General features: G+C 40.0%; 2 protein-coding genes across 3 annotated transcripts; one reads left to right on the top strand and one right to left on the bottom strand.

The window, feature by feature from the left end:
• Nucleotides 1-11935: 11935 nt before the first annotated feature.
• On the bottom strand, nucleotides 11936-16652 carry zgc:77849 (UPF0472 protein C16orf72 homolog). The gene is made up of 4 exons (XM_031289155.2): nucleotides 16192-16652; nucleotides 14431-14511; nucleotides 13786-14061; nucleotides 11936-13669 (listed from the first exon to the last, which is right to left on the bottom strand). The coding sequence occupies exons 1-4, from the start codon at nucleotides 16385-16387 to the stop codon at nucleotides 13431-13433; spliced, it is 792 nt and encodes a 263-aa protein (XP_031145015.1). The 5' UTR covers nucleotides 16388-16652; the 3' UTR covers nucleotides 11936-13430.
• A 1639-nt stretch (nucleotides 16653-18291) lies between these two features.
• abcg2b (ATP-binding cassette, sub-family G (WHITE), member 2b) lies at nucleotides 18292-26903 on the top strand. 2 transcript variants are annotated; one of them, XM_031289156.2, is made up of 15 exons: nucleotides 18292-18557; nucleotides 19775-19834; nucleotides 19936-20053; nucleotides 20149-20304; nucleotides 20881-21038; nucleotides 21252-21403; nucleotides 21838-21930; nucleotides 22524-22675; nucleotides 23007-23158; nucleotides 23877-23966; nucleotides 24936-25060; nucleotides 25553-25707; nucleotides 25834-25923; nucleotides 26460-26512; nucleotides 26627-26903. In XM_031289156.2, exons 1-15 carry the CDS (start codon nucleotides 18406-18408, stop codon nucleotides 26772-26774), a joined length of 1854 nt encoding a protein of 617 aa, XP_031145016.1. In that variant the 5' UTR covers nucleotides 18292-18405; the 3' UTR covers nucleotides 26775-26903. The 2 variants fall into 2 exon arrangements, with proteins under 2 accessions (XP_031145016.1, XP_031145017.1); XM_031289157.2 differs by having other exon boundaries at nucleotides 22527-22675; nucleotides 26627-26774.
• Nucleotides 26904-27209: the final 306 nt, after the last annotated feature.

Raw genomic sequence — 27209 nt, 5'->3', positions numbered from 1 at the left:
GCCTGAAGTTCAGGCTTTAACTTAAGCTGACAGTCAAAACACACTTGTCACACTATGAAAGTAACATTAGGTGATATCACTGTGAAAACACACATTTTTTAGCATCTTGTCATGAAAGCAGATTTTTGTCGAGAAGGAACACAGCGAAGGAGAGAAAACTTAGATGACTGTGAAACACAGTTGCAACACAAGCAGCCATTTTTTGGGAGCACTTTTAGTAAAGTAAATAACTTATCATCAGTGATAAATGATTAATAAATGCATGACTAAGCACGAATTAAAGCCAACTACAGTTCACTTTTCCTCTTTACGCATTTAGCACCACAGTCTTTGTGGTTTGAACTGTAAATCGTTTTTGCTTTGACACAAAAAAGTTTTTGGTGACCAACTCTTTTAAAATTCACAGACTCTTCTTACCAACAAAACTCAACAAATGTAGCTGCAGTTTTCTACACATTTTTTTAAAGCCTTCTAAATTGTATGATTTTATTGTTTTCTTTTGAGGTCGATACACAAAAAACGTAATACAACTTAGTCTTATATTTCTTTATGCAGTTGGGTCATTTTGATGCGTTTTGTTGGTTCACTTTTTTCATTTGTTTATCAAACTTTCAGAACATGTGTGAGTCTCTCCATAACATAAATCTCCCCAATGTTAAGCCACTGCCTACTTAAGGGAGGTACACTTCATTCAATTCATTCACACATACATTACCAAAAAGTCACATGATTCTACCTATTAATTACCCCAGTGTTTTGTGTCCGTTATTGTTGTTATTATTTAGAGCTAAAACAATTATGGTAGTTACAGAGCCTAATCTATGTCTGTGTAAAAGGGACAGCCGGCATGGCGTGACTACACGGACACACACACACACTAGATACTGACACTATTGTGTTACATGTCATGCTGGCATGCTATCTTACAGTAATTCACAATTGTGGCAGCATCATGCCGGCTTTGTTTGGTTCCGTGTAAAAAAGCAAAGCGAGTGTAATGAGGGGTCTTCTTAACAGCAGTATTGTGGGATCTCTGTAGAAAAGGGGCTTAAGACTCGAGTCAAACTCTACAAAATAAGTGATTTATTCCTTACTTGGGCTTGAGCTCATTTGACCCAACAGGCTAATGTAGGTTATCAGTTACATATGTTAATGATCTTAAGTTTAGATTTTTTTGTGCCAAGTATGAAGTCAACTCATTATACGCCATAATTAGCATGGACCCTCATGAGTTCATATGTCATGCATTTATTCATACATTAATTCATGCTGAGTTTTGCACTTATTTATGCATGAATTACAGATAAGTCACGTACACATATTAAAGTGTTACATTACTTTATAGATCAGTTTCAAAAGAACAGGAAAGTCAAGGAGTCCTTTTTCAGTGAGGCCTGGCTTTGAAGTCAGCAATAAATAAGGAGGTCATCACTTTAATACCACATTGGGATATTCACTTATGTATTCTGAATTCCTAATTCAAGCAGCAGCGCAGCACAAAAGTCTTTGTTCAACCATTAGACGGACCACGCTGAGGAATTAAAGGTGGACTCCCACCAACAACACACTGAGCACGAGTTCAGATATTGTCTTAAAGCTGATCTGAAGGCTTTCCATGTAAGCATTTTATAAGTCTGACTTAGCTGAGGAGATGGCTGATAGATAATTGAGAAAAAATCATTATGTGGCTGTAAAATAAATGTTCCATGCATCCACCCATGAACTTTATTCTGTTCAAAGCTGGCTACATGACTTCCTCCCAGCAAATTCCCCTGGAAACTTCCTCCAACTTCTTCCAGATGCCCTGGTGGGATTCCTGGGTTTAGGGTTGACTTAACGACAGGAGAGTGAACACAGCTTTCTCTCTCTGAGGGTAAAAGGACTGGAGGCTCATATCAGTGACTATGGCACCTCACACTCTCTGACAGGAAACCTCAGGGAAAACAGGGATAAGCCGTTTCTAAATCCACAAAACACATTTACACAGGATTAACAAATTCCCTGGACTTCTCTGTTATCTGTGTGAGGAAAAAAATGTTGGCCCACTGCACTATGGTCAGAACAGATTTAATGTAGTTTCTCCTGAGTCTGAAGATCAACAGTCTTCTTCACAGACTTTCCCAGGGAGGCTGAAGGCTCAAATGTACTGCAGAAAAGTGCTCGGGCAATCTGAAAAAGGTGCAAAGCTCTTTTCAGATGTTCGGACAGAAGGGTCTGCATCACCCAATTATTGTAACTTTCCAAAACTAACACCACAATCTCACAGTCATGGCTGCTTTTTGCAGTGATTATCCAGGTGTGCACACAGATGTAAAGATAGGCAGAGCTCTAAGTGTTTCACAAACTCACACTTCCTGTCCATGTTCACTGCACCAATTTCCTCCAAAAAATGACTTGTATTAGTAGTGATGGAGACGTGGGATAGGCCTACTTCCAGAAAAAGATGATGTGTCATGGAATCTGCTCCGTTTTACAGATGGACAGACTTTTCCTACACATTCATTCACATTCAGTTCCCACGCTTCATGCAGGAACTGCCTTTTCAATCAGTTGGTGGTTCTCATATTGGCCTGAGAAAGATTTATCAAGAAAGGTCCACTCAACACTGAGGAAACATGTTCATTTCAGATTTTAAACACATGACCATATATATTGAAATAGTTATTGGTCACTGTTATCATCCCTCCCGTCCATACTCGCCATTGCAACCAAGTGTGACTCTAATGTAAGAAATGGGGGACAAAATCCCCAGTTCTAATTCTTTGTAAAAATGCATGGTAAACTTTAGCCATCTTGGATATCATCTAAATTATTTTTAGTCCAAAATGACCACCCCTCCATAACAGCTCAGCAAGAAAGCAATGTCTTAGAAAATGCAAAGATTGAATGTTGAACAAAAAGACTGTAATCCCCACCAACTCAAACTGCCAAAGCCTTGTTTCAAAATAAAAAAATTACATGTAGATCTCTTCTCTTACATTGGAGTCACGGTCTCTTCACAGCCTGCATGGAGAAGAGGAATGATTAAAGTGACCAATAACTCAATATACAGTACATAAAGGCCTATTGTATTAAGATAGGCTTGAACCATTCAGATCTCATTCTTTAAGCACAGCAGGATGTCAGGATAAATCTCATCCTCCCCCGCACCTTCCACTTACCACAGGTGTAATTTCATGAGGAGACTTGTCATCACTAATATTTTATATAAATCATTTATCACCCTCAATTAACTCTATAGAGTGTCCATGGCAATCTCAACTCTCCTCAAACATATGAGAGAAAGAGAAACAGACAGAGACTCTGCGGCCGGTGGTTCATACTTAATGGTTGTTGAAACAGCAGAGCAGTAAGATCATTAGAGAGAAAGTTTCACTTTGACATTTAGTTATCACAGTTAAGTAGTAGATATTACTGGATACCTATCACAATTGATACAATGTTCTAGCTGCAGCTACTTGCAGCTGATGTCTATGATGGCGTATTAGGGCCGTGGTAGGCTACAAAATAAATAAATTACAGGAGAGTGGACAGGGAGGGAGGGGAGGTACTATTCAGAGAAAAAAAACTCAGAATTTCCAAAATTAAAGGCGTAAATTAACTTGTCTTGTAAATGTCTTTAATTGTTCTTGTATAGTTTATATTTTTATATATATTCACATTTATTTATTTCAGGGGACTTGTATTTCATAAGTCCACATTTATTTATTTTACTATTCAAATGAAGGGGGTGTGGTTATCTCACAGATTCAGACAAATCAGGGTGTATTTCATAGGCATATTTATTTATGTATTTAGTTATCTATTTAATATGAAATAAAATTACATTCCATAGTTGCAAAAACCAAATTTCCTCTCTGGAAATCAATCCAATAAAGGCTTATCTTTATCTTAAATGTGAATACAGCGCCCTCTATCGGTGACTTTATCTCCAGGACGTTTTTTCTTACTATCTCTCTGAACTCTGCCTCACTTTGGACCCAAATTCAACCTCTTTCTCCTGAAGCAGTCCGAAGCTCACCACTCATCAGGTAGATAGATTTATACATTTTTTAAACTTTTTGCTTCCCTAACTGCTCCGACTGTCATTTGGTGTGTCTATCGCAAGTGAGTTGTTGTAATCTCTGGCTTGCTAGCCATTAGCTTTGGTGTGTATTTCTCTTAATTTTACATCCATGGTATTAACGTTAGCTAATCTAATAGAGCTAATGTTACATATTAGCAGCTAACGCTAACTGTATTACTGTTACTAGTTTGTAAAACGGGAGTAATGTTTTCAGTGTAACTTTATGACATTATAGGTTTGCCGTGTGTTAGTTAGTTAGTTTGAATTTAAATAGTTTGAATTAACCGGTACCGCCACCGGTACTAATATCCTGCATGTTTTTAATTGGCCAGTAGAGGGCAGTGCTGCATCACCAATACAATCAGAAACAGACAGAAATCCACTGAGGAAGAGTGAATAGGCTGTTTCAGGGATTTCTTTTAATGCATTACTTTCAAGAGATACTCAGGTCTTCCACTGTGTAAAAGTATTTTACTACAAGTAAAATTTACATAAAAGTGCATAAGTATTAGCATCAATACATTTAAAGTAACAACAGTAAACGTACTCATTATGCAGAATGGTCAATTTGGACTATTTGTGTTGATTTCGGGTCACATTGACCCGTTTTTAATTTTTGTTTTATATCAGAAAAAATGGGACGTAGAAATGAGCGCTGAACATGTGTAGAGGAAAAATTTTACAATTTAAAACGTTGGAAAAAGCAAAAACAAACTGTGAAAAAAAGGCGTCAAAAACGTCAAAATAAAAAGTGTTTTTTTCAAGGCTGACAGGAAGACAACACAAGGTTAATGATGCATTCAATTACATTATATACTGCTGGGTATCTTAATCCATAATAATGCATTACAATTTATTAGCTGATTGGTTATTTACTATAAATATTTCATATTTTATATTTATGATCTAAATCTGCAAAGTAACTAATAACTAATGTTGGAAAATACATATAGAAGAGTAAAAAGTACAATTTTGGATTCCAAAATGTAGTGGAGTAGAAGTATGAAGTAGCATTAAAGTAATTTAAATCCTCAAGTTAACTACAAGTGCCTCATATTTTCATTGTACTTAAGTACTACGCCATTGGGATAATCGTAATTGAATCGTGAGACCAGTGAAAATTCACACCCCTATAATGTATATGATATATATGGGCCATTCTGAATCATGAGTAGGCTACTTTGACTTTTTGTACTTTAACATTTTGAATGCAGGAATTTTACTGGTAACAGTATGTTACACTTTAGTATTGCTACGCTTACTTAACTTAAAGATCTGAATACTGATTACCTGCAGTGGGTAACTATAAGTAAATCCAGCATAGATGCTACATCTTGGTCTCAGTTAAAATGCTCTTCCCTTGCTCAGTTCACTGTTCAGGTCAGTATATCACATTAAGTGCCAGACACAGATTGTGCAGTATTACGCACATGAATAGTATTCCATTAAGAGCATCATGCTGTCGTCGTTGAAGAATATAATTTTGAGCAGATCCCAGTAGATGTCTCTCTTAGAGCTGAAATGAAAATTATGCCCTTTTGACTAACAAGCTCTCTAACTGACCTTCACTGAGGAAATGGACTCAGACCTGTTTGAATCTTTGAGCATTACCTCCCAAATTAAATGTCTAGCAGATTTAGGAGTTCCTGAAAATGATCCTCCCACCTTCAGGCAGTAATCTCACTCAAGATCAGCATGTCGCCGTACCTGCTGAGCACAGGCAGGTCAATGATCTGCCTCCTCATCCTGAGTCACTTCCTGACACACGTTTATAAACTCCTCCTGCACTGGACCTTTTCAGCTATCACCTTGCTGTTGAATTCTCTTCATCAACAGGCTTAAAAGACCTTCTTTTCTCAGCTGGACAGCCTCATTGAAGTTTTATGTCCACCAGCAGGTTCTTGGGTTGCTGCAGTATTAAAAAATAAATAAAAAATCACCACTTTGGGACAGCAGAACAAGCCAAAACCACAACACTGAGATATTTACACCTTATAAAGTTGTGGGGGAACCGAGTGAACAAACACAGCCATATCCCGGTATTTAAACGGTTGTCACACCTCGCCCTTCTCACGATTTTACCGACACCTTTAACTTGTAGTCATGTTTTTGGCCACCTGATTATTGTTAATGTCCAACATTCTGTCCAATATTTCATCTAGCTCTGTTTTGGTCTCCACCAACTCCTGAGGGAAATTTGGCTCTTTAGCTGCTAAATGCTCCACTGTGTTCACCAGCTAGTCCTTAATTCTGTCTGTCTGCCAGTTGCTGAGCACATTGGGTTTTTAGAGCTTTTTTGCTGAAAAAATAGCTGCATATTTCTGCTGCTGTAAATGAGGTTGATGAGAGCAGTGCAACTGGATAAAAACACTAAAGTTACAAGCTGTGAAACCAGAGTTCTAAAAAGCTCCGTAGAGCTTAGGAGAACTGCAGAGTTGGGTGATAGGATTCTTTGTAGTTTCGCCACTACGAGTGACCCCTTTTACATTGCACATAGCAGCTTTAAACTTGTATACTTTGTAAATTAATAGATTTTTTAATTAAATGATTAATTATTTTATCTATAAAATGGAAAACAGAAAAATGGTCATCGACAGTTTTCAGAGCCCAAGACGACGTCTTCAAACAGCATGTCCTGTTAAACCAACAGTCAAAACCCCAAAGATAATAAAATTACAGTAATTTAAACTGACACGTCCTGGCGGTCTAGAGGCTGGGGCGCTGACCATTAGCCACAAAACGTATAGCTCCTATCATCTCTCCACTGTTGGCTATCCAATACAGGCCCCTGCCAACATAATTAAAAGAAGACAATGGTATAAAACTGAAAGAAGCAGCAAATCCCCACATTTGACAAGACAAAAAGGGCAAATTCACAACACCACAGACTAAACAATAAAAACAAGGCATGTGGTTGTTAAATTACATTATTAAAAGACAAGCACTTACCATAGACAGTAAAACGAATGGACAAAGCGATGCCGTAGACTTCCACGGACACCAGTGAAGTCTATTAGAAGTTTCCGGTGATGGCTGAGCGTTACTGCACAGCCTCAAACTGAGCTTGCCAACGTAGATGTGACATGAGCAACCTATCTGCCTGTCTTGTAAGTCTTCTGGTAGCTGTTGCCAAAAGAAATCTCAATCATTCCAAATCTTGCAGAGATTGAGAGCGTAGGTATATGTAAGTAGATAACATAGGCACAGGCTAATTATTGCTAACTGAAATGCTAGTTAAGATTAGTAATTAAACTTAAACAACTAATGCCTGCGAGCTTCTCCTGACTGTACGGTAATTTGTCTACTATGCAACAGAAAGTCGCATAGTTATGACACAACCGTTAGCCTATTTTTACAAAAACGGTTGCTACGGAAGCATAACTTGAGATACAAGGTAATGGAGCCTTTTATACATTGTCATGTTTCTTTAGAAATAAACAATGGACAAATAGAGTCTTTAAACGCTTCAAGTTATTCGCTCTCAAAGTGACGCCAAAATGAATGGCAGTCAATGGAATGCTAACGGTGAGTTAGTGCTAGGTAGCATCAAAATGTCTCCATAGGCGGTACGCTTTGCGGATGCTTGCTTACCCCCTTGGCACTTACCAACAACTGGCCTCATCTACGCATCTTTGACCTCCAAGAGAAGAGTACAACAATGTGATGGTTAAAACCGTTAGGCCCTTTTTCAAGTTAATGGTGTAAAGAGTCCAATGAAGGCCTGAATTTGAGCAATCGACCCACAGAGGTACAGTACAGGTCGGGCACCGTGGAAGGCTAATGGCACACATAGTCGCAACAGGTAAAGCCTGCTGAAAAATTTGAAATATACCAACATGAAATACCACTTTGAACACAGAATATTGGAAAAACTGAGCAGTGCTGAAGAGAGGGCAAGTGGGACTGTGAGTGTGTGTGTGAGGGCAAGCGTGTAGGTGTGTATGAGTTATGGAACACGTAGCAGAGCTGATCCTATCAGACTCTTGTCAGGTCCTGTTGGGTTTTGCTATATAAACCTCTGAGCAAGGAAATTTGTGTTGCACTTACACTTTTTTGAAGCCCCTTTCCTGTCTATATGTCTTTAACTCATATAAAACACACACACTGTCAGTCTCTTCCTGTTTTCCTCTGTCTTTCTACATTTCCCCTTTTCTCACATCATTAGTCTCCCCATGTCTGTACTTGCTCTCTCCCTCGAGCTCAGTGAGGATTTAGGCCTCCTCTCACCTACATCCTTTCATCCTGTTCCCTCCTCTCACCCTCCTCCTTTTCTTCTCTCCCCCCCCCCCCCCCCTTGCTTAACCTGCTTCCTTAGCCCAAAAAATAAACCCACACACACAGACATACACAAACTGACACATTACACACTGCGCACACTCGCATACAGAATCAAGCCCAAACCCATCTGCAGCCAGCAGCGCAACATCTAATCCTTATGCTTGGGGAGGAGGGGGACCTTGCAATCATTCCTGCTCTCTTTCTGGACCACCATTCATTTTCTTTTCTCTTTTCCCAGCATCCCACTGGTGTTGCTTTTGAGGACGGGAAAGGAACTGCTACCTCTTTTTGGACCTGTCTTGTCTAGTCCAGTGGTTGTCACTCATGTACCGTGAAGATGCACGCAGACATTGAAACCACAAAAGACAATTTCACTAATGGGCACACCTTCTAATGAAAAAGGGAAATAAGCTGGTGTACTATCTGGTTGGGATGAAAACCTGAAGCCTGTAAGCTGTGTGTGACACATGATTGAATGCCACTGGTCTTAAAGTGATGATGGCTGGTGATGCTGCTGTCCTGCTGCGCTGGACACTGCTGCCGCCCTGTGGCCACCCGCCTGAACTGCAACCCCTCTTCTATAATGACCATTTGATTTTTTTTTGAGAAGTTGCATCACGACCCTCCCTCACACACCATCACCACCTCTACCTCCCCTTTCCATCCACCCCCACTACCACCACCATCACCACCATAACCCCTCCTCTCTGGGTTGGATAAATATTGCTGGAAGATATATAACGTGTTGCTATGGTGATCAGCTCGTGGGGGTTTTTTTCATGGCATTTGTGGAAGACAGGGACATGCTGGTACGCAGGGAGCTCTGAAGATCTTGTTGTGTGTGTGTGTGTGTGTGTGTGTGTGTGTGTGTGTGCACGCGCGCGAGCAAGCATGTTTATGTTTGAGAGAAAAGGATAGAGGGTGAGAGAGAGGGGAGGGGGTCTCCATTTGAAGAGGAGGAACATTCACAAAAACATAGCAGACCCAAAAATAGGAGACAATCTCTCAGACCTTGTGTTTTCATGCACACCACGCACCGCTCACCTACCGTAGCCTATGTGCACAAAACTAAGAGCCCTGACTAGCAGCCGTCTCTGGGGAGGGTTTAACCTCTCTTCCTCCTCCTCTCCTCCTTCCCTGTCTCCTCCACCACCTCTACATCTCCCACCCCTGCTCTCCGGCTGCTCTATCTCTCTGGGGACACATTCTCAGTCTGCCTGATTGGCTTCTGTTTATGTGCATGTGCTAATGTGTTTGTGTGTATGTGAGTGTATAAGCATGCTGTCCTCTATCAATTAGCGCAAGCTGGTGCAGCAATTAACATTCCCCATTGTGTTTATGCTGTGTACGGCATCACACACCCGCACATGCACACGTAGGATAACTAGTGCATCATTGATCGCCAGCTGTCTGCCATTGAAGACTCCCTAATGGTCAAGCCCACACACACAATTGCTATGATGGAACGGACGTTTATGTATGTGTGTTAGTAATGGTTCACAAGACACACCACCAACTCTCTTTCAGACCAGACGGCATTCTAGGAGACACCTATATGTGTGTGTTTATGAGTACATGTGTGAGCTGATACCAGCGCAGCCCAGATGGCCATCTTCGAGGGGTTTTCTGGAACATTCAGACACTTGTTGCTTCTCGTCATGTCTCTTTCTCTCCCTCTTTCTCTCCCTCTCTCTCTCTCTCTCCCTCACACACACAAACACACATGCACAGTGCTTCTTTTGAAGTGTGAAACAGCTTGCGGTCAGCTCTGCTCCTCTTCCATGGTTCCATCAAATAGCAGCCTTTGGAGCCTTCAGACACATGATGAAACAAAAACAACCGTGCAGTGTTAGCTGAGAAAAGTAAGAACAGATATTCTCTCTGGATGTTGGGAATAGACAGTGCAGGTCTTTATCCTCCTCTGCGGTAATTGAGTGGTAGAGTCAGGAGATCAAATAGTGGCGTATACTTGGGCGAGCCTAAAAAGTTGACCCAAAAGTGCTGTTGACCTGGTAGCTTTCCTCCAGCAAATCAAAGGCTGTGTCACATCATTTGTTACTGTCTTTAGGTGTGGTGGTTCTTTGGCAGTGATTTAATGGAGATAGACAACTGTGCTTAGTTTCCTAGAGCTGTTGTGTGTGGGCTGGCACTGAGGTCAAACTGGCTGTCAGATCCAAGATAGACATGAAACCAAATACCTGCAAAGACTTCTGCTATGAAAAGGAAAACATCATTTTTGGCTTATTTAAGCAGTCCCTCCAGGACTGCAAGGACCATAGAACAAGAAAGCACTCCACCATGATTACTTCAAATTTAATAATAGCTTAATTTGAAATTTTATTGTAAAAAAAAAAAAAAAATCTAATCTCTAATCTGCATTGGGAACCAGATTTATATGTAATGACAGACAAGCTGGTGGATTTTTGGACAATTCCTAAATCAAAGGAGGAATTTGCTGAACTATAGTGTCAGACTGATAGCTGCTAAGTAATGGTCAGTGTAAACGGTCATGTTGCCATTGTGCATCATAAAGATGATTTGTTAGTTGAGGTGTGCATGCATCGTCTAAATTTTGACAAATAGAACTGGCAAACAACATTTTGGCACCACAATTACAGGAAAACGTCTTGGGGTATGAAAAAAACAGATTGACTTTTTACATATTGATCCTGTATGCTTTATGTTCCAAATCTGGTAAAGATTGGAGGAAATGTTTAGGAGTGTTTAAAAGAAAGTGTAGGTGGAAACTGTTGTGCCCTATTTGGACAGATAGGTGTGGGAAAAAGAAAAATAATTTTGCTTCAAGGCCTTGTGGTTAGGATGGTTTTGTTGCTAACCTTACCCAAAAATAGTAAGTCCCTCCTGGGCTGTGTTATGAACTTTTTGACAGTCTATGGTTCTATTTCCTCATGTCATTGCTTCCAAATTTGATATAAAAGGTTTACAGCCAAAATTTTATTTAGAACAGTACTGATCAAAATCTCATTTGCATGTTCAATATTTTATTATCTATTAACGCGTAATTGTAGGGCCCCTGTCAATGTGTTTAGCAGCACAAGCTTCCTATGAGAAGGAAAAGCGAAACAAAAAAAGTAGTCTGCATCGCCCCCATGTGTTTGCAAGGTTGAACTGCACACTAGTCTCAACATTTATTAATGAGAGACTAGGCGTTTGTTGACAGCCTGTTTACACAAAATTGCTATACAGTAGTAACAATAACTAAGATATATAACCACTATGTTTGCCTTTCAGTGGATCTTTTATTCTTCTCCCTTCAGCAACTGATTAATAAATAACTGATGAGGAATAACTGAATATCAAGTTCTTTCAAGAAAAGAAAGGGATGATTAAGGAACTGAGAATGAACAACGCATTTGTTATCTGAGCAGGCACAGGAATAGATAATAGCTAAAACTCAGGTTTTTCCACTTAATTGCACCTTTTTATCCTTTCATTTCTGAGACTGGCCTGGGGTAATTCATAGACATGTGGGAGTAAAGATTATCCTGCACTGAAATAAGACCTTGCCAAGCAGATGGTGTAAAGTAAAACACCAAATCCAACTTGTAGTAAACTCAGACAACTTAGAGAAATGCTTGTATTTTCTTTAATGTCAGAATTGTTATTGTACATGGACATCCCAATGGATTTGCACTTCTTTTTACAATATGTACCACATATAACAGCACCTACATGTTATTTACACACATTACACAAGATTGTATCACAAAGCAGTGTGCGAAATAAGCAAAACAAGTGCCCAAAGCCTTGCTGAACCATCACACCCAATAGTCCATAAGTTGGCTAAGCAAAGTAGAATACCACAGGCAACTGCCCCCTGTAATTTTCTAGGTTTAAAGCTGAAATCACAAGTGTTGTAACTCTTAAATACAAGAGACAAAATGACAATGCACCAGTTTATGTTCTTATCAAAGGGCCAAATGTAAACAAAGTAGGTACAACACAGGCTTTGACAGCTTTGTCAAATGTATATTGATGAAGACAGGAAAACAGTGTATATTTGGATTATTTGTAAACATGACAATACCTATGACAACAACAGTGTGATTTGAAACTTGCAAATAAGAATGCAGGATATGAGTACTTGAGCAACTCCTTTTTTTGGAAAGCATCTTGCTTATCTCGTTACCTCACTACTCAAATTGTCAACTACATCTGACAGAAATGACAGTCACCATTATCGTGTTGTAGTAGTATGGTAAAGTGGACTGACCTGCTTTGTGATAAAACCCTGGTTTGGGCTGCAAAGAGCAACTAAAGAAAAAAAAATAAAATAGGATGAAAGTAAAACGGGAAATAATTCGGTCAAGTGGGTGCTGGATTTGCCATAATCCTGCATCCACAAGCACACGTACAACCACTCACACGCACAACCCCCCCCCCACACACAGTTGCGCAACAACCAGAGATACTGTAGCAGCTTTCTCAAAAGGCAAAGACAAGTACAACACAGTAAGTGGCAGTTCTGCTGTCAGATACGCAAACACACAGAGCAGCAGCAGAATGAAATACACACGCTTACAAGCATTTTGAGTCGGGCCACACAGCGAGGAGGTGGTTTAGCCTCCCGGGGAGCCCGGGTTTCAGTCCAGTCTGGTTTGGCCAGCGCTCCACAGACGAGGAGAAAGTTTGCAAGAGGAATGACGAGAACAGAACTGCAAACAGTAGGCATCAGCCCGGTTCATCTGATTATCGGATATGAAGAACAAAGGAGCCTGGCCAAATAAACATGTCAAACTCAACTATCTGAAATTTAAGGATTTCAAGTGTGATGTGTGCTTGCTTCTCTGTCCAATCTACTGGGGGCAATCAAACAAACAGGAAAGAACATTTTCTGAAAAAACAACAACACTGCTACAGAAAGGATGTGTGAGACAACACGGGGTTGAAAGAAAAATAAAGGGAATAAATGTGTGGATTGGTAATAGTTAAGTTTATTTGTAGCATTGCAACTAAGATGAAAAGGAGGAAGATTTCAATGGTTGGCCAAGGCATCAGTCCTCATCAGCTGTCCAGTCGGCCACCAAGGAGAGGACAACGGAGGGATTAGTGGTGTAGGAAAAGTTCAGAGCATCCTGTTACGTTTATGAGTAGGTGAGTCTGTGATGACATCACTACAGGGGGCAGGGCCTCGTTTACGATTGGCTGTTGAATCCAAATGGAGCGCCATCTCCTCAGCGATGAAGGTGTTGAGGTCCACATCATGAAGACCATTCCTACGACGACTGAGGGACTGGGCAGGGTGAGTTGGTGAACCAGGAGGACCCGACCGCACAGAAATGCTTGCCATGGCACCGCTAAGGCCTGGAATGAAAAGAACAAAAAAATGAAACCACAGCAAACAGCAAAGTGTATTAAACTCTTGCGTCTCATTCTTATATTGCAACAGCTTTCTCCTGAACAATGGCATTTTGACCTACCATGCAGTGCTATGGCCTCTCTGAAAGGCTGCAGGTCGGTCTCCACAGAGCTACCTGTCTCTGGGGGTGATGGTCGGCTTGCAGACACCATGGCAACCCTTGGAGGGGCGCGAGCTGTCCGTGGAGGTGGAACTTTGCCACACAGAAAGCTGATGAGGTCCTCGCGCCTGATAGTTCTCCTGCGTTTCGTAACCCATGCAATCACATCCTTATTCCTGCGCTGGTGGCCTAAGTGGATGCCCAGATCATAGCTCCGTTGGCGGGCCTCCATACTCTCTGATGACACACAAGGACAAATGTTTTTAGTAAACCTGGACACCACCAACAAATACCATCTACACATCTCGTTTACCGTTATTATGAATCCTATCACTTGTCTTGGCAAGATACGTCCTGTATAGCAGCTTAGGCATTGACCTCAAGTGCTTAGGATAGCCCATTGGTCAGGGGATAGGAACTGAACGTGCGAGCATGGACGCCTGCACAATACTAGCGCTTGGATGCTACACAGGGCGTGTCTTGCCAAGAAAAGTAGTGGGATTCATAATAATGCCTCTTTTACATACAGTACTTCCTGGACGTCATATAAAATGCAACTAAAACAGACAGTAAACCACAAGATGGGTAATAGTCAAAGTTACTTGCCTTTATACAGGTTAGTGACAGCTGTGGCTGCATTCTGGAAGGGCACCCAGAGAGAGAGGCCTTGCTGCTGACATACTCTATCTGTTAATTAAATTCAAAACGTTAGTCAGATTGTCATGATAACTTTCCAATGATGTTGTCATTGTTGTTATTACATAAACCCCACACTCCACTTCAAGCTTAAATTTCTTCTTTAGAGAAGTTCAAGCCTAAACAGTCATAAATTGGCTGTTAAATTACAACTTCACTTGTGTAGACCCAAAGAGGAAACTAACAAGGGATGGTGTTTTTAGAGGTGAGCATTTTCAAACTCAAGATTTAATCTTATGACTCCCTTAACACATCCAAGGTCTCATTATACCTACCTATATCTAAAAATGAATTGCAATGGTCGTATGAAGAGTATTGATACAGAACAGAGGTGTTAACAAAAAACAGCTATACAAAGAACTGCTAACTTCAGCTAAGGATTGGGTTTACCACAAACATACACATCCAAAAGCTCAGGGCCCTATGCAGTTCTCCACTAATCATCCTTTCATAATATTGACTGCATATCCTTGCATCTAATCTGCAGGAGCTGTGCATGAGATTTCCTCTACAAATGACTCACTGGTGTTACATGTTATGAAGATACAGCCATGTTACAGTCTGAACATATGCTTACATTAAGGGGAGCATGGAAGCAGAAGCATTTTGCCAAGCAGGATTTCTAGACAAAGTATGCACAATGACTGCACTTGACAAGTAGTCAAGAGCCTGTTTGGAAATTGGGGAACAAAGCCATTGAACAGTCACTTTACTCCCAGAAAAAATAACTTAATGGTCAAATCTAACCAACCATGATGTCACCATTTTAAATAGACGATTTAAATGAAGGCCCACGTTTATTTCCCGTTTCAGTACGAGCTAATAGCAGAAGCTGACAGGAAACGAAGTTATTTCCAAGCAACACAATGTCAGCGTTATGTTGAAAACACTCTGCAGGGCAGAACGAGCCTTGAACAAGAAAACGTTTACTTTAACCATATCGCCATTTTGTTCTGGATTGTAACAACAATGCAGTCATCTGCAAAAGTCCATAGGATTGTGTTGGAATACAATTTCTTTGTGTCGTTACTTATCAAAATCCACCACACCACTGCGACAATTAACTATCGCTGCGTATTAGATCGTCAACAAACGAGTTGTTTTCAGTCAGCAAACTCCTCCCTGTGTATCGCCATTTTGACGAGATAGGTAACTGTTAACGGGTGGACAAAAAACATTTTAGTGTGCCATGTTAGAACCAAACACGATGAAAGTATGTGCAGTGATAACGCACACCGGTGATTCAGCCGGTAGTTTGAGATCAATTTATGAATGCGTCTAGCTCTGTAAGACCTGACAGCTCAGGCCACTGTGAGCCAGATTCAGCCCCGTTGTCCCACACTCTGACACGGTGACCGGCTGCTCGAGTTAGCAGCGGGCTAACGTTAGCTTCCATCGGCAAGCAACGAAACAGCGTCACAATATCGACAAGTGAACCGCAGAACCATCTATTGTATACACAATTTAAGAGAATACACATTATGTTGTCACCTAACAACCATTGAAACAAACACCGCTAGTTATGCTGTGGAGAAACAGCTGTGAGTTGCTAACACTGTTAGCCTCGCCAGTGCCCTTTGTGTCTCTCTCCGCTAGCATGATTAGCTTTCATAAGCTCTGACAGTTAACGTTAGCTGGCTTGACATGAACTTCTGTATCTTTGGTACGGACCTTTGTAGAGCTGTGCTACCGCAGTGGCCGAGTTCTGAAATAGATGCCACAGTTTCTGTTGGCTTTGTTCCGTCTCCTCTTCGTTTGGATCATCCCGTTCAGCCTCTGCTAAGCATTGCCGTTCCCATTTGGAGAACCAGTGTTCGGGGCCGTGCTCTTGGATCTCCGCTTCTCTCTCCTCCTTCTTCTCCTCCATAGCTAACGTTAGGCGTTAGCTAGCTAGTAGCTTATAAGCTAAAGTTAGCCTTCGTGTGAAATGTAGGATTGTTGGTTTCCTGGAGATACCTAACGGTCTTTCTTCTGTGTACTATATGATAAATACGTTACACAACTCTAACAATCTATAGAAAAGAAAAAAAACTATTGCTGTTAAAGTCGCATTGTAACGCCTTAAACTGCGCCCGCACGCCCAGTGTAAAACACACCAAACTAAAGGAACACGATGACAACACCTAAGAATTTCTGGTTCTAGCCACGCCCAGTTTCTCGCTGTACTGAAAAGCGATTGGCTGCAGGGAGTTTCTAGGTCGTACTTGGTGCTAAACACGAAGCCTGATTGGACAACGCCAAAAAAGAGAGAGGTCAGAGAAAAATAAAGTTGATCCCACTCACGACGTTCTCTCTAGCCTGCCATACAGCATTCTGTACAGCAGGGGCCAGCCTGTTCATGAAAATGTAGGCCATGGTCAAAACAAAGTATATAAGGACACCAAGGCAACAACAACATTACTGTTGATAGGTTTACCATCCTCTGCAAAAAACACCTTCATCAAAAAACTAATTTATTCTCTAGAACAATAATGCATATTAAATATAAATGGACAGACTTGATGGTAGAACATGGAATGCTGTATTCTCCCATACAAATCTGTGTTGCCTAACAAAATCAAAGAATTATTTAAAAGCATACATAGATATTACCCAATACATTCCATTATTTAAAAATACGCATATTTATAAACACTATCAAATAAAAAAAACTGTAATAACAAATCAAGCAAAACTATGAGGCTACTTTATAAAAGCTCTATATTATACCTGATTAACACCCCTGTCTACACTAGCCATGTCAATCTGAGGTTGCTTTTCATTGTTAAGAAAATCCTTAGTTTCAAGACTATAGAACTTGCCACTGGGGCCAAGTGACAATTATGGGATCATGCTGAATGCCCCCTGTAACCCCAGAAATCTGAAAAATCTGAAACATTTTTATTGCACATACAAGAAATGTGTCTCCTGTTTTGGTGCATAACAATAAATACAGTGCACAAGTCAAGAGTCATAAAATAGAGACATTTACAATAGTAAAATATGAAAAGATATACAAAATACTTAAACATATCTGTTTTTAAGGAAGAGCTGTACAGTACAGAGCTACTACAGTAGCTCAAGTGGCAAAGAGTCATCAAGTTAGAAATCTGATGCAGTAAAGTCCATAATGCCCAATTACCCAAAATTAGCCATCAAAAGCTGCATAGCAGACCAATTGAGGCGGTAGAAGCCAAACCCCTGAGCAGAGAGTACAAGTCATTGCTTATTAATTCAACGTTTCATTTGTAAGAGTAGTGTTAACTTCTTTTCAAAAGGTACATTGCTTTATGCATTCTTAATGATACAAGACATGCTTTCAACTTTGTCGCAACAGTTTAGTAAAAGCCCTTTTCTGTTTCAACGTGACAAAACCAGGCCCATAAATAACTTGACTGGCCTGCAGAAAGCCTTGACCTTAACCCCATCTTCCCCCAACCTCATCATATCACCTTTGGAATTGTTGTGAGCCAGTCCTTATCGCCAAACAATAATGCCCCTCATGCTCCCCTATGACCCTGAATACAGATAAAAAGATATTGACAATGGATGGAAGGATAAAACTTGCACTGCGTAAGCAGCACTGTACACTGTATAAACATGGTCATTTTTTATCATCAACTTTTATCACATAGCTGGTGGTGCTTCTTGGGTGCAGTTTTTGAGGGGAAAGTTCAATGCCAGAGTATCTTTTTGTGAACAGTCACAAGTCTATCGGCTAAGGATTCAGGAGTCCAAAGACTAGATGAGTTTATAACAGAAACTTACTGATTACATGCTCTCTCACCTGTCTCTCTGTCCGACTACACAAGAAAACTTGCTACCTCTCTCTCTCTCTCTCTCTCTCTTCAAACCCATCTTTCGGACTCATTTTCCTCTCTGCTGGTAACACTGCTGTTTTTGAAGATGTCTAAGGGGGAGCAGATTATTCCCGGTGTTGATGAGTATTTCCAGGAACGAGGGCCAACTGTCACATTCAGCAACTTGCACTACTGTGTTCATGAGACGAGGTTCTGCCGCAAGAGAGGTCCTGAAAAATACATCCTCAACGATGTAAGGTAGGACATGATACTTACCTGTGAGTGTGTATGTGTGTATGTGTATACACATACCTGTGTGTACACACATACACACATTCTGCATAATATGTAATTGGCTGCATTATAACTCAGTGGTGACTGTATGTTAGCGTGCCAGGGCAACCTGTATGACGTGACGTATAACGCTGAAGTTGAAATAATAAAGAAATATCAAAAACAATAATGTCTCCATGGTTTCATGAATTAGATACTCTTAGACATTTTTATATAATCATTTTTAATGATATTATTTTACTATTAATACTATTACATTGCATCTTATACCTCATACCATACACTGTACTATATCATACTATACTATGTTAATATGTTATACTGTCTAACCACATCATGTACTATGTTATATTTCTATTTTGCTATATTATTACAGACAACACAAAGTATCATTACTTAATCACAGTATATATTATGTTGGTGTACACTGTTTACATTAGAGATCTTCAACCGGGGGTCCTTAGAATTACTGCAGGGGGGGCCACCAAAGTTTGTATTATTAAAAAAAAAAAATTCAAATATGTCTGAAAATAAACATTAACATAAATCTAACATATAAATCTGCCTATTTGTGAAAAAAAAACAACCCATTTAATTTAAACAACATTGATAATAGGTTTACTGGCCTACAGGTATAGGGCAGCCATGAAGGTAGCCATCCACAGATACAGTTCAGTTTAAGGATTCACTGTGCCTACCACATGTTTAACATTAAACATGATGTATAAATATATGAATATGTCAATAATTATTATTTTAATAGCTTAGTATTGTATATGCACCTTAAAAAGGCATGTGTATACTATGGGCTTTAGGCTGCCCTACTTGTTATTGTAGGTACTCAATTTAAAAAAAAAAAAAAATGTAGTAAAGGGCCCTTGCTCCATCTCTTTTTCAGCTAAGGGGTCATTGACCTAAAAAAGTTAAAGACCCCTGGTTTACATATATACTGGACTCGCTGCTATTAACTGTTAACCTTTTACAATAAAGGCTTATCTTATCTTAAATGTAACCAGTGATTTATTGACTTGTGAATGTAAATCTTTAAAGCATAAACATGAGAATGTTGCCATTTAAAGGTTTAAAGCTGCTGTATGTCATGGTAATTTGACAGAATTTATTCTAGATGTTGAAGTATTCTCTGTAAATAAATGACTTGATTTTATGTTTGGTTGTTGTAGTGGCATCATGAGACCTGGGATGAATGCCATCATGGGCGCCACCGGAAGTGGGAAAACATCGTAAGAAACATGTTCATGTACATGCAAACACACAGGCACTGTCTCACATGCATAAACAACCCCATGAATATTAGTTTGTTTTTTTTTTGTTTTTTTGTCAGACTCCTGGACGTAATTGCAGGAAGAAAAGACCCAGCTGGACTGAAGCAAGGAAAAGTGTTGGTGGATGGCAAAGCCGTCACGTCTGACCTCAGGCTCAGCTCTGCCTATGTGGTCCAGGTACACAAATACAAACATACACACACATTCTTTGACATTATTATGCTTTGGATTCCTCTGAATACTTTTTGCCTAAATAATCCATGTGCTTCCAGGATGATATCCTGATGGGCACTCTGTCTGTGAGGGAGAATCTTCTGTTCAGTGCCAATCTGCGTCTCAACCCTCGGCATCACTCTTCCTCAGATAAAAAAAACAGAGTAGATGCCATTATACAAGACTTGGGCCTGACAGACTGTGCAGACACTAAGGTACAGTGATACACACACAAGCTAATAGCTGTACATCAGTCACTGTACAGCAGTGTTGGAACGAGTGCTGCGACGTCTTACTCAATCTTAAAGACTGTTACTTAACTAACTTATCTTACTTACTCAGGTATAAGCAGAAGCACTTATTTAAAAGTCTACTTGAGCAAATGTATACAGTAGTTCATTTAAAAGTATTTAATAAAATAAAATTGATCTTTATTACTTCACTAACCTCCCCATATGAGACAACCTATAAAGTAAAGTGCAGAAATGGTAAAAAACATTTTATTCCTTTCCTCTATATTGACAAACTGTGAACGGCTCTTTGTCTGTCCAATGTCCCACATTTATGGGTGGCAGACATTTATTTGTACTCTGTAATGATGTACTGTATTTCAACTGTAGCAAAGTCCAAAATACTGACATTAAAATAGCCTAAAAACTACATGCTCAAAAACAAGTTACTCAGTTACATTAATGGGAGTATTTAGTAGTTTCACCCACACTCACCCAAGTGTGTGTGTGTGTGTGTGTGTGTGTGTGTGTGTGTGTGTGTGTGTGTGTGTGTGTGTGCAGATAGGGACAGAGTTTCTGCGTGGCGTATCTGGGGGTGAAAGGAAGAGGTGCAGCATCGGGATGGAGCTCATCACCTCTCCCTCTCTGCTATTTCTGGATGAACCGACCACTGGGTTGGATTCTAACACTGCAAACTGTATCATCAATCTACTGCACAGGTACAACACAATTACTAATTCCATCTCACATTAGGCAACACATACTACATATATACACAAGATACAAATGACAACTGAAAACAGTTACTAACGTACTGTTAACTTTGAGCTTTTTTGCTGATGCCTCGCATATCAGTAACATCTTTACCGTCTATTGCTGCCTTTGTGTTTTCTGTAACTATGGATGTAAACACATCTGTTATGTGTGTCCAGGCTGTCCAGAAAAGGTAAGACTGTGATCTTCTCCATCCACCAGCCACGCTACTCCATCTTTAGACAGTTTGACCATCTGACTCTGATGCATAAGGGGGAGGTGGTGTACGCAGGAGCAGCAGACCATGCACTGGAATACTTTACAAACCTTGGTATGTGTGTGTGTGTGTGTGTGTGTGTGTGTGTGTGTGTGTGTGTGTGTGTGTGTGTGTGTGTGTGTGTGTGTGTTGTAATATAGTAATATATTCTGATTATATTGTATATTAAGTCCTGATGCTTGACATTTAGCTAATTTCTTTTATAATATTCTACTAATTTTATATAAAATGAAAAATAAACTGATTGTCTACATGGTGAGCTACTGTTCTATTCAAATTCTTTATTTACCCTGTCAGGATATTCTTTGCTTTATAGAGGCACTTATTACAGTGTTGCATGTGTTTTGGGTGTGTGTGTGTGTGTGTGTGTGTGTGTGTGTGTGTGTGTGTGTGTGTGTGTGTGTGTGTGTGTGTGTGTGTGTGTGTGTGTGTGTGTGTGTGTGTGTGTGTGTGTGTGTGTGTGTGTGTGTGTGTGTGGTTTTGTACAGGCTACCAAATTCAGTCCTTCGACAACCCTGCTGATTTCTTCATGGACATCACAAATGGAGAGGCAAAATCAACATTAGAATCACTTACTGCAGGTACACCTACACAAAACACACACACAGTTTAGGTATGTGGAACCATCAGAGGCTCGAGGCATGGCTTTTGGTAATTTCTGGGTAAGAATACATCTAGGTGTCAAAGTCGAATTGGGCTAAAATTGGTTGTAATGTTAAAAGTTTGAAATATAGAATACTAGAATGACTAAAATAAATTGACTTGTTTTCTCATTGACTAAATCTCATGTCTGTGGAGTTAGTAGGAAGTTAGAGTCGGGAGGCGTTTAGTTTAACTTAGCATAACACCTAGAAGGAGGGTTGTAACAATTCCTTGAGGAACATCAGCTGGCCGGATTGACTTTATGGAGTTTGTTGCCTGGCTCCTCACGGTAATGACAATACTGACAGGAAGTCACTGTTCTCCAAGAAATAGTTACAGCATTTAAAATCTTTCTCAAAATGTCAAACTACTCCTTTAACCAGATTTAGATTTATGCCTAGACGCCCAGATCATGTTTTTCACTTGCAAATCACCAAACCCTGAGAAGAGTAAATGAAAATGTTAAAAAAAGGCAATGTTTATTATGCTGTCCTTTTCTATAACATGGCGATGTATAATGGACTCTCCACAGTAGAGTGTAAAAACTCACTGGCAACCAAGTACAGACAGTCCCAACTGTGCCAGAATGTGCTTGAGGAGTTGGGCCATGTGGACCAGCACATTGCTGAAGGGGCCAAAGGTCATGACAAGGCAGCAGAATATGCTACCTCTTTCTTCTATCAGGTCAGCCAACTTCAGAAACACATTAAAACGTTAGAGAAAACATGTTTCTTACATAAAAAAACAATATGAAATAATTATCCATTTGAGAAAATCAAAACCTCAGTTGTAATTAATTTTGTGAGAAACCGAAATTAAAGTGAGTTTATGATGTTACGTCGCAGAATTTAATGACTGTGCCAGCCAGCTGTGCATGGCTGCCCGCTATTTGAACCCTGTTTATAACTGTCATCATGCTCATAAAATTTTTTCTGTGTGTGTGTGTGTGTGTGTGTGTGTGTGTGTGTGTGTGTGTGTGAGTGTGTGCGTGTGTGCATGTGTGTGTGAGAGACAGATGCGTGTGGTGTGTGGCAGGACAGTGCAGAACTCTCTGAGGAACCCTCAGACCTCTTATGCCCAGTTGGCTCTCAACATCTTCTTTGCAATTCTGGTGGGACTCATTTATTACCAAATGCCCTTAACACTGCCCGAGGCTTTACAGAACAGGTACTGTATGCATAACCTGCAACATAACAGCCAAAATAAGTTTATTTTGCTCTAAATTCCCCTCTTCCTACTGTAAATGTGTCCCCTTTTCTTAGTCACATTACAACAGAACAACTTAATAAAAAACAGAAGATAATATCAAAGGTTTTTTCTTTATTGTTTTGAAGATTTTCATTGTTACATGTCGTAGACAGGAAAATGTGGTGATGTGGTATCTCCATTTCAGAAAAGGATGCATATATAATTGCTTGGGCTGTCATTGTCAAGAATGACAAAAATGTCGAAGAAGAATATGTAAGCGCTAGAGTATGTTGGCTGAATTCAATTTGAAATATAGTAAATTATACAAGAAGCCATGATGTCAAGATGAGGAAACAACTTTTTTGATGCCGTTATACTCGCAAGTTTATGGGGATAAAACCCAGGTCTGGGTGACCTTTGCCTCCTATGAATTAATAATCAGATCTCTCCCTCTCTCTCTCTCTCTCTCTCTCTCTCTCTCTCTTTCTCTCTCTCTCTCTCTCTCTCTCTCTTTCTCTCTCTCTCTCTCTCTCTCTCTCTCTCTCTCTCTCTCTCTTTCTCTCTCTCTCTCTCTCTCTCTCTCTCTGTCTCTCTCTCTCTCTCTCTCTTTCTCTCTCTCTCTCTCTCTCTCTCTCTCTCTCTCTCTCTCTCTCTCTCTCTCTCTCTCTCTCTCCCTTTCTCTCTCTCCGGACTACAGGAGTGGAGCGTTCTTCTTCCTTATCATCAACATGGTGTTTGGGAATCTCTCTGCTGTTGAACTCTTTATCAATGAAAGGGCGATCTTCATGTGAGTGAAAGATAAAAGTTTTGTGTGCTGAAGTGCACAAGGTGCATGGCTAAATATGTTTTATGCCTAGATACATCTATGTGAATCACATTCTCTTTTTAATGGTATTTGAAGGATAAGATATTCTATATTTTTCTTATTATAAACAAATCCAATGAAAAGACCAAAACTAACAATGTTTGTCTGTCTCAGTCAGACACTTAGAATATTAATCTTAGCCTGTCAGCGGCAAAATAAGCACTTTTGTGAAGATAAATACAAGCTGGACAATTGCCCTATTAACTTAGATTGTAGCTTGTTTCGCAGCTGCCAACTGCAGCAATCTTGCTTAATACTGGACCATTTTCAAAGATTGTTGTTCCCATCAGTCACTTAGACACAAAAACATAGGAAAATAGGGTTGAAAAAAATGGTAGTTACCCTTTAAGTACTGCTTCCCTTTTCTGTCTGTGGCACTCAGCCTGAGCCCATTCGTTCCTACAGATTATATGAATGTTTGAAAACCGGCCATATAGTTTTTGATTTTAAGTAAAAAGTGAATTAGTTGGGAACTTTTTTCAGCTCCAGATTAATACACATTTAGACAGTGTATGTGGGATTGAGTCAAAATAAACTACAGTGTGTGTGTTCATTGTAATGAAGGAACATGTCAGCCCATGCGACAGTGTGACTGATTGTGTGTGATTTCAACAGTTTATGGAAAACAATAATGCTCTACAGCACTGAGGTACAAGATATACCAGATCTTGGCTACACAGCCAACACTTGTTAGAACGATCAATTCATTGTTGACAAGTTGAAAATATTGAATATCACAAACCTTTTACTTTAACATACAGTGTTGTATATTAAAAGTGTGTCCATAAATTGTATCTGTTTGTCAGTGAATACTGTAAATCCTTTACAATCCCATGTTTTTAACTCTGTCACAATGTGTTAGTTGAGATTCTTTGTTAATATTTGTTGCAGTCATGAGAACTCCAGTGGCTATTACCGTACTTCGGTCTACTTCTTGTCCAAGATCTTTGCTGATCTCATCCCCAACCGCATCATCCCCATCTTTGTGTTTTCAGCCATAGCCTACTATATGATGGGTAATTTTCACACATACAAGAACATACATACTAATAATACACACCATATTGTATCATGCAGATGAGGAGACTGCCCTGATGCAGATAAGAACATGTGCTGTTTTATTCGAGTCCTTGAGGTGACTATAGTACCTGATCAGCTGACTTTAGAACTGCATAGATCCAAATCCAAGAAGGTCCTTTGTCATTTTTCCCAGTTGACTTAGTGAATAAGGAGGAAACAGTCCATAATTCTTTCAGCACAGGCTTTGCTTTACCCCAAGGGGCTTCAAGTTTGGAGAAAGAAAATCTAGATGACAGAGAGCTGCCTGATTCCAGTTTTGTATGTCTTCCTGAATTTATGCTCCTACTGTTGATCTCTTTTTGTCAGGAACCTCTCATTTGACCTTACTGCCATCATCTGAACCCACCAGGGGGAACCTGCTCAAAGCAAATGTCCATTCTCATACTCATTGCTGTTTTCTTGTTCAAATGTATTTATCACTCCTTCAGGATTGAAGCCTGCCTTCGAAGCCTTCATGTGTTTCGCCCTGACCATGTCTCTGGTCAGTCTGTCAGGAGTCAGTTTGGCCTTCCTCGTCTCAGCGAGTGTATCTTCCTTTGCCATGGCTAACATCCTCATTGCTCTACCCTTTGTCTTCATGATGGTGAGATGTCGACACACACATAAAATATACATGATTGACATTATAATGTGTACTATTGAAGATATATAGAATTTTCTTTAACATGTGTATTATTCCCTCTTTTACTTCTTCATCCTCCCATTTTAGGTCTTTGGTGGTTTTCTTGTCAATCTCAATAGTATGCTGAGCTGGCTCTCCTGGCTGAAATGGATCAGTATCTTCAGATATGGACTGAATGTAAGATATGGAAAATAGGCAGAGCATGAGCAGAAGGGTGTGGTTGTGAGAAAGAGGAATTTAATCTTGTCTTTATCTGTAGCGAGTAGGGCTGGGTACCGAATTCAATACTTTTTAGGCACCGACTGAATGGCTTCTAAAATGCCTCATCATTCAATACCCAATTTCAATACCTAAGGAGTAAATTACCAGCATCAGTGAGCCAATAAGAATGCAGCATGCTTCTACCAAGATCTAATAATGCTTTTGATTGGCTGTCTAAAGTTACACGTCGCAGAGGCAGGCAGGAAAAACTCTGTTACGTACAGAGACCGGGCTCGCGTAGTAGGAGCTGAAAAATAAATTAAAAGATTTGTGCCGTAAAATTTCTTTTTGTTCTAAAAAATTAGTATCGAAAAAAGTATTGTTTAGGAACCAGTATCGTTTAGGAACCGGAATCGAAGTCACGGTATTGGTACCGGTATCGAAGATTTTTGAACAATACCCAGCCCTAGAAGCGAGGAAGTTGTTCAGCCCAATCTCTTTGTCTCTCTCAGGCTGCATTCATCAACGAGATGTCAGGACAGTTGTTCTACAGCAACACGACCATGTGAGTGCTGAGCAATAACATATCCACTCCTTAAAACACAATAACCTGCACACACACACACACACACACACACACACACACACACACACTGAGCCTTTATTGTCTGTGCTGCAGTATCCCAGGGGAGCTGTTCCTTAAAAGCCAGGGCATCGACTACTCTGTGTGGGGCTTCTGGCAGAACCAGGTGGCTCTGCTGGGAATCATATTGATCTGCATGTTCCTGGCCTACATACAGCTGCGACGAATCAACCGCTGGAAATGATGCCCATCTCTTTATGTATATCCATCAACCATGCACTGTGTCTTTATCTTGTTTATTTAACAGGCCTCAAATGAAACACATATAGAAATAATTCTGGGGGGAAAAGATCATAATACTGGAAAGCTATTGTTTTATATGTTATGAAATAAGATTTCTAATGTGATTAATTAAATTATTTCAAATTATTTGTTAAACATTACACATAGAATCTCTCTCTCTCTCTCTCATAAACAAACACACGTGTTGTAACACTTGACTCCCAGGTGGATAAGCTGCCACTAAGCACACTTGTGTGCACAAGGGAATGTACAGCAACCACCAAGCCAACCAAGCCACCAAGCTAAGACCTTACAAAGCTACTTACAGTGAGTGAGATATTAGCCACCTAAAGGAAAGATGTACAGAATTTATATATTATGGGGAATATTTTAGTTT

The sequence above is a fragment of the Sander lucioperca genome, chromosome 4 (genome assembly GCF_008315115.2).
Source record: "Sander lucioperca isolate FBNREF2018 chromosome 4, SLUC_FBN_1.2, whole genome shotgun sequence".
NCBI lineage: Eukaryota > Metazoa > Chordata > Actinopteri > Perciformes > Percidae > Sander > Sander lucioperca.
This window is presented reverse-complemented; position numbering and strand designations above follow the sequence as displayed.